Here is a 16,645-nt window from a genome sequence, read left to right as displayed (position 1 = left end):
ACAACCGTGATCGGGCTCATCTCTGATAAGGAGGGTGAAACTGAGTATAGAGATGAGGTGGAGCGGCTGACAGAGTGGTGCAGAGTCAACAACTTGCTCATAAACACAAAGAAAACTAAGGAGCTTGTGGTGGACTTTAGGAGACAGAAGAACGAGGTCCAGCCACTCTTGATTGACGGAATTTGTGTGGAGAGGGTAACAACGTTTAGATTTCTAGGCATTGAGTTACAGGAGGATCTGTCCTGGAGTGTTAATACAAGGGGGCTTGTGAAGAAGGCGCAGCAGAGACTGTATTTTTTGAGAATTTTAAGGAAAAACCATCTTCCACAAAAGCTGCTGCTTGCCTTCTATCACTGTGCCATACAGAGCGTGCTCACGTACGGTTTATGTGTGTGGTACGGAAGCTGTACTTCCCAGGACAGAGCAGGGCTGTGTAGAATTATTAAAACAGCAGAGAGCATTATTGGCTGCTCACTCACAACCTTAGAACAAATTTACACCACCAGGTGCCATAGAAAAAGCACTAGATATATCAAGAGATCCAACGCACCCTGGTCACCATTTCTTTCAGCTCCTGCCATCGGGACGGAGATATAGAACAATGCAGGCAAGAACGAGCCGTCTCAGGAACAGTTTCTTCTCTAGAGCAATTTTGGCCTTAAATGGAAAGCCCGGACTTTGAAGTCATCTTATTTTACTTGTCATTTTGTAGTATATTTACTGTTTTTAATTAGCTTTTGTAATTTTGGATTATGCGGAATGCTTTATCTGAGTGGATGTAGCAACCGAGTAATTTCGTTGTTCCCGCAAGGGGACAATGACAATAAAGATATCTTATCTTATCTTATCTTATCTCTGACAGAGGCCCCCAGTTCACATCCCGGTTCTGGGCGGCCTTCCTTAAAGAACTGGGTATCGAGAGACGCCTCTCTTCTGCGTACCACCCTCAGACAGACGGTCAGACGGAAAGGGTTAATCAAGTTCTTGAACAATACCTCCGCTGCTTCCTGAGCTACCATCAGGATGACTGGTTGGACCTACTTCCACTGGCTGAGTTTGCCTATAATAACTCCTGCCATGCCTCCACAGGGCAGAGCCCTTTCTATGCCAACTTTGGGTACCATCCACGCAATCACCCCTGCACCCCCGCGGCGTCCCTCGTGCCTTCCGCCAATGATCGGGTCTCCCACATCCAGGAGACACAAGCCGACCTGGTGCAGCACCTAGAGAGAGCCAAGGCAGACTACAAGTTGCAAGCAGATCGGAGGCGACAGCGAGGGCCTGCGTTCCAGGTCGGAGACAAGGTCTGGCTGTCCCTGGAACACCATCGCACGAAACGTCCTTCAGCTAAGCTGGACTACAAGTACCAGGGACCTTTCACCATCCTGCAGCAGGTCAACCCGGTCGCCTACAAGTTGCAACTTCCCCCCTCTCTGAAAATCCACCCCGTGTTCCACGTCTCCCTGCTGAAACCTTGCCACTCGGATCACTTTCCAAGCCGCACTACCCCACCACCACCACCGGTCCAGGTCGATGGCCATGAGGAGTTTGAGGTTGCCCAGGTCTTGGACTCAAGGAGGTTTCGGGGAAAGCTCCAATACCTAATCGACTGGGTGGGCTACGGGCCGGAGGAGCGATCTTGGGAACCAGCTGACTTCGTGCACGCACCCGCCAAGGTTCGGGCCTTCCATCGGAAGTTCCCAGATAAGCCTCGGCCATGACCGGGGGTGGAACCCCGTTTTCCTATGGGGGGGAGTACTGTCAGGAGTATGGGCAGGAGTCAGGCTCTGGGGCCTGTAGTGCTTTGCAGGACTGGGGCATGCCTCAACTTCTGCTGGAGAAGCAAGGCGTGGCTACACAGGTGAAGTCCTCAGCTTGTGCTGGAGAGGCAAGGAGTAATCACCCAGGTGAGGCCACTTGAGATCTCACTGCACCTGGTGGCAGGAGCTGGGAGGGATAAAAGCCCAGCATTTCCCTTCAGCTCTTTGCCACAGCAACGCTATCCCTGCCTGGTTGCATCTGGCCTCCTGTTCCTTGGACCCTTGCCTTGTTGCTGCTGTGCTTCTTGGACTCCTGCCTCGCCTTCGCCTTGCTCCTGCCCCGTGGACCTTCGCCTTGCTTCTTGTTCCTGGACCCTCGCTTTGCCTTTGCCTTGCTTCGTGCCCCGTGGACCTTCGCCTCTGCCTTCGACCCTGCTTCTTCACCACCATCTTGCCTCTGGTGCTGACGCCCGCCGACCGGACCGTGACAACCCCCTACAATTCAGGAATCACATCTCAAGGTTCCGACAGGTGGGCATCTAACCTCTGCTTTTAAAATCCCCAATGTGAGGGGATTTAGCTGTGACTATGATGAAGGGATACTGTACTTCTGAATTTGCCACTACGCTACTATATGGGTGTGTTTGTGTGCACATCAGAAAAAAATATGATACAGCCTGGGCCTTCTCCAGAACAAAACATCTTGGCCCCTATGATTGGCAGGTGAGACCTGGTGGGTGGTGCCACCTTCGGAGGATGCCTTGTTGCTTCTGCCTTGTGATGGTTCCCCAGTTGTGGAATTGCTCTCCCTAACTAGGTGCGCCTCTCTCCATCATCAACTTTCAGCAGGAATTTGAAAACATTCCTGTTTACCCTGGCATTTGGCAGCTGAAGAACACTCTTCCAGGCAACCCGAAATCATGGGATGGAAGCTTTTTAACCACTTTTAGATGTTTTGATGTGTAATTTTGGGGGGAACATTTTACCTGTATAATAATGTTTTTGTTCTTAAATTGAATGTGTCTGCTGCCCTGGGCTCCTTGAGAAGAAGCATGGAATAAATTCAATAAATGATAAATTCAACAGGTAAAATTACTAGCACCCTTAAAAAACCAATTTCCCGGATTTTTGAGGCAGGGGACACACACTTTAAATGTGGTGCAGTGCTGAAGAGTGTAGGACTTAGACTTGAGAGACCAGGGTTCACATCCCCATTCAGCCATTAAGCTCACAGGGTGTGACTTGGGGGGGGGGAGCAAGCATTGCCTCTCAGCCTCAACTATCTCTCGAAGTTGTGGGGATTAATGATTGAGGAGACACACCACCCTGAGCTCCTTGGAGCAAAAGGTGGTGGTGGGGAAATGCATATAAAAGCCCCCCGATAAATTTGTTCTGTTTTCAGAGTCTTTTTCTCCTCCTGTTTGACAAGCACCAAAAATTGTCTCCACAGCAACTAGCCACTGGATAGAACTGTGCACTAACATCCAAACTGGTAAAAAAATAAAAATAAACATGGCACAGCTTAGAGCAACTTTGACACTAGAAATACAGTTATTTGCATGAGTGTCAAAGGAAAAGACAAGGTATTAAATCAGCGGCTCCCAAAGTGGGCGGTATAAACCCCCCCCCCCAGGGTAGGCGGGATTACCTAGGTACCGGTAGGCACCAAGAGACATGGGGATGGCAGTGGGGCACTGGAGGTGTAAATGACTATCAGTCTTTGAAAAGCTGGTATCCGTGCATCAAGTTCACCCATTTTGTTGAATTAACTAAACTATACTTGGTTTTAACTAGATTTTGACTAAAGAAGCAATTGTCCCCGTTTTTAATTTTATTGGGTTTTTACCTTCCTTAGTGGGTTGTGTAAACCGCTATGAGGTCGGATAGAGGGCAGTGGGGGTGAATTTATGGAATCCAAGGGGGCAGCCGCCTCAAAACGTTTGGGAACCACTAGATTAGATCCATAATCCTTTATATATACAGTATATAAATATAAAGCTCATGGAAGGAAAGAAGAAGGGAGAGGTCCTTGGAAGCGAGCCAGAGGCCTGCGTGCAAAAAACAGCAAGGGCGACCTCTCAGGCCACTGCAAGGCAGCGTGCCAGCCCCGACGTTTGCTCGCCGCGCAGATCTTGCAATGGCCGCAGCTCAGCCTCGCCGAACCCAGGGACCCCTCCCCGAGCCGCGCGTTGCTTCAAGCGCGCCAAAGGCGCACACAAAAGAAAACACAGCGCGGCGGCATCCGGAGGAGGAGGAATCAGGAAGGCGGGAGGCAAGGTTTCGATGGGCGCCGCGCCCAGCCACTGGCGGCTGCTTTCTCTCCGCTCGCGGCCAATCGGATTGGGGGAGGGGCGCCCCGGCCTCTCCTCCCGCTGAGCCTGGAGAGCGCGCGCGCGCGCAAGGGAGAGTGGCCGGGCGGAGGCGGAGCGTCTGCCAGGGGGCCCCATGCGCCGTGTCATGGAGGCTCAGTGTGCGAGCGGCCATTGAAGGGAAAGGAGCTGCGTGTTTCGCAGGAGGAGGAGGGATCGGGGGTGGGGGGGCTCTGGGCTGGGAGAGGAGCCGCGGCAGCAGCGTTAGCACCTGGGAGTTCCCAACTTTCATTTGCACCGGCTCCTTTTTGTTGATTTAGAGGAGGACGGGTTCCTTCCTTTTTTATACATTTCCACCCCATTTTGGGGGGTCTCTTCCTTTGGGTAGGTTTTTTTTGCGCTCCTCCCTCCACTTTTTTTGTTTTTTTTGGAGAGGGGCTTTTCCCAAGCAGGGCCGGCGCGCAAAGGCGGGAGGGCGATGGAGATGAAGAAGCGCATCAACCTGGAGATGAGGAATCGGGCGCCCGAGAAGGTGAGAACAAACTCCAAAATAAAAATTAAAAAATATCCCTTAACCCTCCCCCCACTCCCACCGCGGAATATCCCAAACGGCTCTTCCTCTCTTCTGCTTAATCCCCTTTCTCTCTTTAAATGGTGGGTTTCCCTCCTCCACGCTGCCTTCTTCGCGAGGCAAAATCTCCATTGCGCTAAAAGTGCGCGATGATGGGCGCATTTGGAGAGCGAACGAGAGGGCGCGTTGGACTCGATCGCGCTTATTTTTTTCGCCATGCCGGACTTCCTCTCCTTCAAGCCCGTTCTGCAAAAGGACAACTTGGGTTAATTTATATCCTTTTGTGGGGGGCTGCGTATCCGATCCAATGCAAAGTCTCCCCAAAGGCGAGGCTTTTTATTTTTAAAATAATGGCATCTGCTTGCTTTCGTGCTGGCGCTGTTCCTTTCCACCCTCCCGGCGCTGTGCCTGGAAACCAGACCCCCATCTCCTCCCGGTTTGTCTCTCTCTGCCCCTCTAAAACGGGGGTTTGCGTGGCGAGCTTAAGTAAATTTGCCAACCGTGATTGAAAGAGGACATGGGGGGTTAACTCTTCCGCTCCTGGCGCCGCCTTCTCCCCATCATGGGCGCAAAAGGAAAAAGAAATAGAAATCTGGGTCATGCTTCGGTGCCATCTCTCCCCGCCCCAAAAGCGGTTAATTAAATATATATGTATGTACGTAACCGCCAAGCTAGAAGAGCGTGAATCTCCCCCCCCCCCACAACGCGTAAGAAAAGAAAGTATTTCCGAATTAAAAGTTTTCCTCCCTCGCTTTCTTTGCATTAGTTAACTGCTCTTCCGTCAAATCTAGGTCACGCGTCCCCTTTCGCCGACGGTGGGGAAAAGGATCGGGCTTTGGCTGGGTTGGTGGGTTGTGTCTTTTTTGCAAAACAAAACTAGGGAGGACCCCCTTTGTTCTTTAACACCTCGAGGAAATATTCAGGAGAGCCCTTCTGGGAAACCCCCCCCTTTAAACTTTTTTTAAAAATTATGTTGTTAAAAGGGGCATTTATTTATGCGAGTTTAACTTGGCTGCGTAGATTGCTTGCTTGATAAACAAGTCGCTGGGCTTACGCCGAATCCATCTTAGCCCAACTACGCAGATGCTTTTGGGCTTTCCTGAAAGCCTTGCACAAAAAAGTAATGGGGGAGGATTATTTTTTTTAATGCCACGCGCGCCCTTTTTAAACGAGGCATTTTTGACGCACTAAGAATGAGGCCTCGTCTTTATTTTTAATTATTCGTGTCTTGCCCAACCCTTTCCTTGGGTGCTGTTCTGCCCCTGCTCTCGGAGAGAGCACATGGCTGGCGTCATGTCCCCCCCCCCCGGCTTGCTTCACCGTGCAAGCTCGCTCCCCTAATGGTTCCAGAAGATAAGGCGATTGCGTTGTGGTCGAGTCCCTTTTGCTCCGCTCTGGGGGTGGGTGGGGATGAGACAAAAGCGCCCGCCTTCTTCCCTCCGCCCTCTCTAAAAGCTAGCTAAGGTTCATGGCAGGAGCTCGCAGAGAACAGCCTTGCCAGAGAGGGAGAGAGAGAGAAGCTGGTAACTTCCTCCGCCCCATAATGTCTCTTCCGTGGAAGTGCTGGTGTCAAAAGAGTATTACAGGTAACTGCATGGCCTGGTTTGCTCCAAGCTGACTCCCAGCCACAGAGAAAGCAGCAAAGAGAACAGAATGTGGTGGCTGCCTGAAGCCATAAATGGACCCAAACTGGTTGCAAATATTTCCCCTTTTGTGCCTTCCGGTTCATAATTGATAGGGGCAGTCCTGGGTGTTATAGCTTCCCAAAAGGCTTGGCACAGAAGTCTCAGATGTCCTTTTTGCACCCTGGATATGGGGCTGGGGGGTATAGAGGCTGGGGCTGGGGGAACTCGTTTTTTAGATTTTCTCCCAGCCGCTCACCCACTCAGCTGCTTCCCACAAAATGTGTATGGACTTTCTGAAGGGTTTCGGCTTTTCAGGCTTTTCAGTTTAGAGAAAAGGCAAATAGCAGGCGACATGGTGGAATTGTATAGAATTAGGCATGATGTCGAGGAAGTGGATAGGGAAAAGTTTTTCTCCCTCTCTGATGTGGACATCCTGTGAAGATTCAGGACAGATAAAAGCAAGCACATTTTGTGAACTGCCCTGAGATCTTATGATGAAGGGCTGTACATAAATCTAATAAATAATAAAGTAACAGGGACAAAGTTATACTGCGGAACTCACTCCCACAGGAGGCAGTAATGGCCACCAGCATGGATGGCTTCAATTGAGGATTGGCAAGTTTTTGGAGGAAGATCAGGCTATGGGTGGCTATTAGAGGCGGGGATGCTTCTGGAAGCCGCAGGAGGGGGGAAGAGTGTTGCTTTTGTGCTTGATTCCTGCTCGCGGGTTTAACACAGGCATCCGGTTGGCCATTGTGAGAACAGACTAGATGGGCCACTGGCCTGATCCAGCAGGCTCTTGCGTTCTTTTAAAATACGTCAAATTCAGTTGTTGTGACCAAAGATCACAATTTGCTTTCTGCTGGGGCTGGGGCAGCGGTGGCCTAGCTAAACTTCAGTTATAATTCCACTGCCATGTGTTGTTTCAAAGAGCAGAGTCAACCCCCTTGTGGCCTTTTCCAATTCCCTGCTGCTCAACTCACGACTCTCTGGCTCCAGCAGATGTTCCTGCATTTAGGTCAGGACAAACACTTGCTCTGTCTCGCCCCTTTTGCAGTTGATTGACAGCAGGGAAAGTCTTCCTTCCCTTCCTCCCTGCTCCTTGCAGGTTAAGCCTTGAAGAGCTAACAGCTCCTGTGGCATTTAGTAATGCAAAGCAACCAAACTGCATTGTTTGAGAGTAAAGACAAAAAGTAACCCAGGTGTTGTTTTAAACTCGACTAAATTGTGCATTTCTGGTTTCTTGGAGAGGGGTGGGTGGGAATGAATCAAGCTTGTTCTAAAAATGTTGTTGCCTCTTTTCAGTACGTACATAGTTTGAGTAGCACTCGTTGCATTTACTTTGGCTAAGTTTTATCCTTGAGTGGACCCACTGAAATTAGTGGACATGACTCTTCATGGAGGAGAGGGTTGTTGGTGGCTGCTAGTCATGGTGGCTACGCTTTGCTTCCAGCCAGGCAGAAATGTTTCTGAATACCAAGAGGAGAGAGATCACTCTTTGCTTGGGTCCTGTTTGTGAGTGAGTGGGATGCTGGACTAGGATGTGCCATAGGCCTGATCCAGAAGGCTCTTCTTATGTTCTTAAGTTAGGTTAAAAGTTAGTTGAGCAACACCCATAATATCTGTTTGAATGTGACAGGGAGCATAGGTCTTTCTTCAGCTTGAAGTTGACTTGTGTCCTGTTTTTGTAGGTGGCTGAGCTGGTTCTGGACAATTGCCGATCTAGCAATGGCGAAATCGAAGGTCTGAATGACACATTTAAAGAGCTAGAGTTTCTCAGCATGGCCAACGTGGAGCTGTCATCACTCGCCAAGCTCCCCACTTTGACTAAGCTTCGAAAGGTGAGTATTGACCAGAATGCAAAGATGAGTTAGTTCTGTTTGGCCAGTGGGTTGCAAGAGCATAGGATTAGCTCCCTAAATCCTTGGGTATATTTAGCCCATTCCTGTTGAGCTCAGTTAGCGATACTGCTTGTATAGCAGGAGTGCGGGTCCTGTCGGCTCGTCTATGAATTTAGGTCTCTCCAGGCCTGCTCTTGACACTATCCTAGCCTTCTTCAGCATAGTGCTGCTGGCTGCGGCTGGTGGGAGTTGTGGTCCAGGACATTTTGAGGACACTGTGTTGCTCTCAATTGCATGTCTGTATTTTTGGGTGTTTTTTCTAGGCAATATCATTTTAAACATGTTTGCACATGACTTTATTTTTTATTTATTTCATAAAAATTATATACCGCTTGATAGTGGAAAAAATATTGAAGTGGTTTACAAAAATTATCAATAGAAAAATAACAATAATAGACTAAGAACAGATTAAAACTCGCAGCAAAGGCAACTACCTGATAGCAATGGGCAGAGAGTTCCAAATTTAAAGGGATTAAATTTACATTCATTGTGTTTCTTATATTCGTTCCATTAAAAAACAGCCCTGCGGAGGTGGGTTATGCTGAGGAGGAACACCCTGCCCACTGCAGCAAGCTTCATGGCTGAGCAGAGATTGTTGCAGTTAAGCTTGCAGGGAAATGATTGTAGGTTAGGTGCAAACTTGGATAATGATGCGAGGAAGATTATTAGAACTGCTATTCTTGTCTGGTTCTGAATAAGTCAAAATGCAATCAACTATCCTTAGATAACATCTAAAAAAAGGTTTGTTTAGATTCCTAGAGTTGCATGGTTTTACTAAAATATGGACATGGGAAAAGTTGAAAAACATCTGCCTGATCATACGATACTTTTCTGCACTGTAGCTGGAACTGAGTGATAATCTAATTTCCGGAGGCCTGGAAGTCCTGGCAGAGAGATGTCCGAATCTCACATACCTAAATCTGAGTGGTAATAAAATCAAAGATCTCAGCACCGTGGAAGCCCTTGTAAGTATAAAGCGGTATTTATACAAAGTAGTCCGATTTCATATTTACATAGAAATCAGTGTTGCTGTGCCCACTGGAGCATACTCAAAACTGGCAGCTTTGCATAGGATCGCGGTGTTTTGAAGCCTGGAATAATTTCAGCCCAACATCGCTGGACAGGGTAACTAGATGGCATGATTGCATAATAGGTGTTGGTAAATGTTTCTCTGCTTGTAACCAGGTATATAAAGGCACACATCTCATAAACCGAGTTTAAAGTACAATGCTAAAGGAAGTCGGCATAATTTATACAGTCTAGATGTCTTTAGTGGTTCATATTCTGGACAGATCAGAGTTAAGAAGGGTAGCTGCGACTATTTTGCATGTTGTTGCACAGTTTGCATGGAGTGGTTAAATAAGTTTAGCCTCCATCAAACCGGAGCCTGGAACTTATAACTCCACTTTTGTAGTAGAGCTCTTTTTCCAACAACTGTCTCCCTACATGAGTAAATTAGTAAGAGGAATGTATTGACTTCCTCTCCCTATATAAACCCACCAGCACCCTGCAATCATCCCCTGAGGTCCTTCTTCATGTGCCCCCTCCACGGTGGGTCCAGAGGGTGGCAACATGAGAATGGGCCTTTTCTGCGGTGGCTCCCCATTTGTGGAATGCTCTCCCCAGGAAGGCTCTCCTGGCACCTTTGTTACATACCTTTAGATGCCAGACAAAAACAAAAACATTCCGCTTGTCCCAGACCTTTAGCTAAGTAATCAATCTATGGCCTTTTAAGCTGTGTAGTGGGTTTAATTTTGTTTGTTTATTACAATGGTATGTATTTTTGTGTTTTCATATTGCAAACTGCCCTGTGATCCTCTTACGAAGGGCGGTGTTGAAATTTAATGAATAATGATGATAAATGTTGTAGAAATGTTCCTACAGTCCCCTATCCAGATTCATGACTTAAATATGCAGGGAAGTCTCTATATCTATTATTATCTTCCCTACTGGGTTATGGAAACCACTATTCTGATAAATGTTTTTTATAGGGTAGAGGGCACTGGGGATGAGTTTATAGGTCCAAGGGGGCAGTGGCCAATTTTGGTGGAGTGGGACCACTGTTCTAGCTCAGTGGTAGGGTTACAGTTAGAAAATTCACTGATGTTTGCCTGCTTATGTTTGTAAGTCACGTCAGTTTGTGGAGTTGTGGGGTGTGTGTATATAAAATAAAGCACAATCCAACCTACGCTTGCTTGGAAGTAAGTTAATTAGGGCTTATTCCTAGATTGCAGCCGTAATGTTACAGACTGGACTACCAACATTTGTGCAGAGTTGGCAGGCCTAATAATGAAGCATCTAAAGGTGTTGTTAAAAGGTGTTTTCTGTTGACGTAGAAATCTAAGGTGTTGTTCTGTTCTTCTCAGCAAAATCTTAAGAATTTGAAGAGTCTTGATTTGTTTAACTGTGAGATCACAAACCTGGAGGATTACAGAGAAAGCGTGTTTGACTTGCTCCAGCAAATTACGTATCTAGATGGGTTTGATCAGGAGGATAACGAGGCCCCCGACTCAGAAGATGAAGAGGATGAAGGTAACTCTTTGTAAATGTGTCTTGTTATTATACCCTTTCTAGATTGGATATCAAGTCACAGGCTTGGAGCAAATGGCATGCCAATTTTGTGGTTTAACATTCACTGTTCACACTATACTTTTTATATATGTGCCAAAAAGACTTAAAATGCACCTTGCAGCAAAACATAAATGTCACGTAAAGAATACATTTTGTTGGTTTTTTAAAAAATTGTTTCCTATATATAACATCGTATGAGCCATTAATATATTCTGTTTTGTTTCTAGAATCACTGTTCTAATGTCTGGAAAAGAGCTAACATTTGATTGGATGTTGAACTGATCTATACATTCCCAAAAAATTGTATGTGTTATAGTCCTCCTGGGAATGCAGGTGGAGAATCACATTTTGAAATGCCCCCCCCCCAAAAAAACCCTACACACATTGGGATAAAGGCAAAAAACGAAAATCCTCCTTAACATGATAGCACAGGTGGGGACGTTCTTGAGCACCCAAGCCTGCAAACTGCTGCAATGCATTCAGAAGTAATGTCCCAGGAGGACTGTACCATGTGCTTGTTTTTTTGAGACTGTTGAGTTTGAACCTGTAAATTCTGTGTCAGAAGTTGGAAGCGCATGCCATGTGCATCTCATTAGCGTTACCTTTCCTTCAGATGGGGATGAAGATGAGGATGAAGAAGATGAGGACAAAGCTGGTCCCCCAGGAGAATATGAAGAGAATGATGAGGAAGACGACGATGGCTCAGACTTGGGGGAGGGTGAAGGTGAAGATGAGGAGGATGAGGAAGAAGTGGGCCTCTCGTACTTAATGAAAGAAGAGATTCAGGTAAATTTTATGTTCTTCCTCCCAAGTTCCAAAACATTTAACCTTGATAATGGTGCATGCTGTGCAGAAAAGAGTATATTTTGTCCATGCCATGCTCCCATGGAGAGCACAGAAATGATGAAAATTGTATAAATGTGATGGCATATATATTGTTGAAGCAAAAGCTGTGGTTTGAGATCTTGGACTCCAACCTATTTTGCAAGAGAATGCTGGTAGATGTGCTGATGGGACTGTTCAGAATAAAGCAACCAAGCCGCAAATGACAGAAGACTAAAAGTAATGTTACTAGGATTAGATCAAGGAACCTTAGGAAACAGGTAAATATTCATCAGAGGAAGATGGGAATAAGTGCACAATCCCATTTAAGATGATGATTCTCCTTTGAAGCATGATTGAGAAATTATCATTATAGAACTCGGGGACTGTTATTTTGCATTAAAAATGGACCCAAATCTGAAGTACTTTATAGATCCCGACAAAACCAGTGTTTTCTTTGGGGGCTCACCTCCACAAATGGTGCAGATGTGTGAAGGGAATATGAATCCTAGTGGGAAATGAAATGGCTGAGGACAAGTTAGTGAGAAGTCCCAAGAGTACAAATTGAGAACAAGATAAGCAAATGAGCAGTGAAATAGGAAGACAAGATACTTGGTTCTGGCTATATGTTGCTGAGGTGCATGTTAAGGTAGGTCGAAGACACTGGCTATAGTCTCCCTGCACACCGGAGAAATCCTGCAATTCAGTAGCAAACAGTTTGTCCATTGCATATTATTTTTGTAATTGGCTTCTCTAAATTGTAATTAGCCGGCTGGATAAGGCCAATGGCCCATCTATTCTTTTGTTGTGAAGACAGATGCAAAGAATTCATTCAGCTTCTACACAGATTCCTTGTCCTCCTTTGACACTCCCTTGTCAGCCAAGGGTCCAACTACCTCCCCAGAGGGTTTCCTGCTACTAATATATTTAAAAAACTTATTATTGGTAGTTCTAATGTTTTTAGCAATGTTTTCCCCCCTTTTTTATCATCCCTTACTGTCTGCTTGCACTTTTATTATTATTATTATTTGGCCAAAGTTTGTGTTTCTTTTTGTTCTCTTCATTTGGACAAGACTTTGGTTTCTTGAAGGAAGCCTTCTTGCCTCTAATAGCTTCTTTGCTTGATGCTGGTGTCTTCTTGGCCCTTGTGGTACCTTTCCTGATCTGTGATACACACCTCAGCTGAGTTTCTAAAATGTGTTCTTAAACAACTCCCAAGCGTTTTGGAATGAGTTGACCCTCTTGACTTAGCCTTTTTTTTACTTTTGCCTTAGTTGAGCACGGAGAAATTTGGCTTTGCTTTTTATAGAATGCAACAGTCTGGGAATGCCATGTCTTGCAGCCTTATTAGAATGCGATTAGGAGTATTGGTTTCACTTTGTAAATCATACTGAACTTCTGAGACCATCAACTTGTTTCCCTCTTAAGGATGAAGAAGATGATGATGATTACGTAGAGGAGAAGGAGAATGAAGAAGAAGAAGGTAAGTTTCATATTCAACTGCATGTGAATAAAGTTGCATTTAAATTCTTAAAACGTCTGAAACTTCCTAATTTGGATCCAAAAGCTTCCTTTCCTCAGGCTTGAAGGAGCTGGCTTCCATTGGAGGAAGGGGACATCTGAACCCAACATAAGTTGAATTTATACTTGGTTGATGTAAATCAGCCTGTGGTCCTTCAGAAGTTGTGAGGTTGCAACTCCCATCATCATCATCCCAGGCTATGCTAGCTGATGGGAGCTGAGAACATCTGAAGGACCCATAGGTTAGCCATCTCTGCCTTAAATAGCTGATAATTTTTTTGCAACCTATACTTAGGTTTTATAAAGTTGCTACAGCTGGACTATTTTTTTTCTAAGAAGTTGTAAGTTGGTGCAATCAAATGGAAGTGTTAAATTAGTGTTTTCATTGCTGTAGCATACAGCTTTCATTCTATAATTTGTCCACAACAGAAGGGGATTTCTGGGAGAGATTTTTCTGTGGTCCGCTAGAAATAATAATAATAATAATAATAATAATAATAATAATTTATTATTTATACCCCGCCCATCTGGCCGGGTTCCCCCAGCCACTCTGGGCGGCTTCCAAAAAGAAACAGAAATTCTAAAATACAGAAATCCATCCTCCTTTTGTTACTGAAGTGCAAAAGACAAGCTGAAGTAGACCTCAATACATGACCCATTAGCCACATAAGACATTGCCCTGAAGACTTCATAGATTCTCCCATTGTCTTTCCAGGTAATGCTGGAAAAACAGGAATTGTGGGGTTGTTTGGTACCTTACAGGTCACCATACAGCCGATGTCTCGCTTTTGAGGTTGTTTAGTTTTGTCTTGGGATGTATCTACACTATAAAGCAAAGCACCCAGGTTAGCAGCTCACAAAATTTGGGTAATTAATTTGAGTGTGGGTCTCCAGTGGAGAATTCTCAGCAGCCCTTAACCTCTGTTCCCTGGGCTTCTTTGGGGGAAAACTAACAATACCATAACTGATTCATTGCCTTTATGAAAACATTTGATCTGTATTTTATTTTTTTACTGAAAATAGAAAGAGGTAATATGCCCATCGTTCTGATACATTGAACAGTTGTTGGCTCAGACCACACATAATTTCTTCTTTCTGTTTAGCCAATTTCATGTCAAGATATTTGTTTTGTGTTTGATAAACTAGGTGTAAGTGCCCAGAAGAGGTAGAAATAAGGCAGTGTGTGTGTGACATGCTGCTGTACACTTAACATAAGTGAACATGCTCCTTTTCCTTTTGCAGCCGAAGGCGTCAGAGGGGAGAAGAGAAAACGTGCAGCAGAAGATGAGGGAGACGATGACGACGATTAAGTTGTAGGAAAAAAAATAGGACCAGATGCATTTTTTTGTTGCAGGATACGCAATAGCGATATGCAGACTTGTATGTCTCCATGTATCCTAGGTATCCCTACAGAAGATATTAATGTGTTAACTTTTTATAGGAAGTGTGTTTTTACTATTTTTGCCCTTTTTATCATTCCAACTAAGACATAATAGCCCACTCTGGATCATGTGCAGAGAGAACACTGTTCCATCCCCTTTTAATCACTGAACCAGTTGTCTCCCCCCACCAGCCCCCACCTCCCCAGAAACATTTTTCTCCAAATTCCCCCCCCCCTATTTTTATGTGAGCATGCTGTTAGTTCTAGTAACAGTTAAAGCAAAACATTTAACTAATTTAATCCAGACTTTTAAAGATGGTTCATTGAAGTAAGAGACATTGCAGTGTGATAATCCAGCTTTTCCTTAGAGAGGCTTATATATGAGGTGAACCGAAGGCTGTATGAAGTCAAGAATTTGGATAATAACAATTGGCTTATTTTAAAAGGGCACCTGAAGAATGTACAAACAGGTGAAGTCTTTGCGCTTCTGCTTTCTCATACACTTTATACACACACACTTTTTGCATTTTTTTAAAAAATATTCTATGTAACTATGGAAAGCATGGGATCAGCTCTCTTGAGTCTAACTTTTTCCATAAGAATGTAAGAAGAGACCTACTGAATCAGGCCCAAGGCCCATCCTATTCTCGCTGTTGAGAAAAGAGTCCCACAGGAGGCAGTGATGGCCACCAACTTGCATAGCTTTCGAAGACAAATTCACAGAAGATATAAAGCTATGTCCTACCTCCACTGTTGGAGACAGAATGCCTCTGTATGCCAGCTGTTGGGAATCGCAAATGGGGAGGATGCTGTTGTGCTTGTGGGCTTCCTGTAGGCCTTTGGTCCTCCACAGAACTAGACCTGGCTTTGGCCCGATTGAGCAGAGCTCTTTGGAAAAGGCGAGACCCAAAACACTTAAGAGAGAAAACAAAACCAACATTTTACTCACAACCACACCAATAACCTGGAAATGCTTACTTAAAAGTTCTTTCTAGTTTGCCATTTCTGATCATTATATTCCTCTAGATGGAAACAGGATTCATATTTCTGATGCAAATTCTAGACGCCTCCCCCACCCCTTTGTTTTTAAACCCTGAAGCTTTTCAGGCTTTCATTAAATATATATATATATAGGAGAGGCACATTTTTTTTATATGCCACCTTTCAGTTGGCAGGTAGACTAAGCCACATGGCGAGGCCTAGAGCACAGCATTTGGGGTGGGGAAGGTGGGCAAGCAGCTTACTTCTGGGAAAGGATCATTGAAATGCCTTGCTGTTTCCCTGCCCTCGGTGAAGCTAGCAGTGAGGTTGGCTGTTGTCAAAAGGTGTCCTGAAAAGGGCTGTGGAGAGTGGTGGACCAACCTTGCAATTGTCTAGTTACAGGTATGCTAACCTTAAGCTCATGATGGGGAGAAGTGCAGGTCATGCTGTGGGGAAACATTTGGGCAAGAATCCTTCAGAAATTTGTTCACCGCACCCTGTCAGCAAAGGAAAGACAACGAGCCTTGTGCTGGCAACAAAACTGGTTTTTATGGATCTTCTTTGCAGATTGCGTTTTAACAACAAAAAACAGCAAACGGCATACTGGACTCTTGAGAACTCCTGCAGTTCTTACCTAACGATAGACTAACTTGGATTGTTAAATATTTTACCCAAATAGTAACACACAGCTGTATTCCAGAGATACTATTTTTTTATTATCTGTCCTGCTTAGGAGAAGCTGTCGCTAATGTGGGTTTAGATAAAAAGGGGTATTTTTACATAGATGGATGGGAGTTGCCCCCCCCCTTACTACAGTTGCTTGTGAATATAAATAGCACATTAGACACACGTTCTGGAATGTTTAGTATGTGACATTGGACTCTTTTAAGTTCTGGTGACACTGCATTTGAGAAGCTCTGCAAAACAGTATTTCTCTCTCTCCCCCGCCCCCCGGAAATATTCACAGCTAACTCTAAAGAGGCATTTGAACAGAAGGAAATGCAAAAAGGCATTTTAATAGACAAACTTGGATTTTAAAAAAAATGACTTGGCTGAAAGGACTTGGTAAAGCTTTATTCCAATCCTGTTACATTTGTGTATGAATGAATCTTAGAAACTTTTAAAAAGCGTATACTGTTGTCCTGCTGGTTCTGTGTTTAAAAGCAGTTACTTTGTATTAATTCAGATCCCCCCTCACCTTTC

General features: G+C 45.1%; 1 protein-coding gene across 2 annotated transcripts; it reads left to right on the top strand.

Moving 5' to 3' along the window:
• Positions 1-4,284: 4,284 nt before the first annotated feature.
• Positions 4,285-14,990, top strand: ANP32E (acidic nuclear phosphoprotein 32 family member E). 2 transcript variants are annotated; one of them, XM_035098405.2, is made up of 7 exons: positions 4,285-4,601; positions 7,957-8,106; positions 9,009-9,131; positions 10,533-10,698; positions 11,351-11,523; positions 12,988-13,042; positions 14,323-14,990. In XM_035098405.2, the coding sequence occupies exons 1-7, from the start codon at positions 4,548-4,550 to the stop codon at positions 14,388-14,390; spliced, it is 789 nt and encodes a 262-aa protein (XP_034954296.1). In that variant the 5' UTR covers positions 4,285-4,547; the 3' UTR covers positions 14,391-14,990. The 2 variants fall into 2 exon arrangements, with proteins under 2 accessions (XP_034954296.1, XP_034954298.1); XM_035098407.2 differs by lacking the exon at positions 4,285-4,601 and adding an exon at positions 6,020-6,226.
• The last annotated feature ends 1,655 nt before the right edge of the window (positions 14,991-16,645 follow it).

This window comes from Zootoca vivipara, chromosome 17 (assembly GCF_963506605.1).
Source record: "Zootoca vivipara chromosome 17, rZooViv1.1, whole genome shotgun sequence".
NCBI classification, from domain to species: domain Eukaryota; kingdom Metazoa; phylum Chordata; class Lepidosauria; order Squamata; family Lacertidae; genus Zootoca; species Zootoca vivipara.
Note: the sequence above shows the minus strand (reverse complement) of the source record. Positions and strands in the feature narration are given on the sequence as shown.

Coding starts and splice junctions, on each gene's coding strand:
- ANP32E (XM_035098405.2), top strand. CDS start 4,548: ATGGAGATGAAGAAGCGCATCAACCTGGAGATGAGGAATCGGGCGCCC. Junction 4,602..7,956: donor GGAATCGGGCGCCCGAGAAG/GTGAGAACAAAC, acceptor CTGTTTTTGTAG/GTGGCTGAGCTGGTTCTGGA. Junction 13,043..14,322: donor GGAGAATGAAGAAGAAGAAG/GTAAGTTTCATA, acceptor TTCCTTTTGCAG/CCGAAGGCGTCAGAGGGGAG.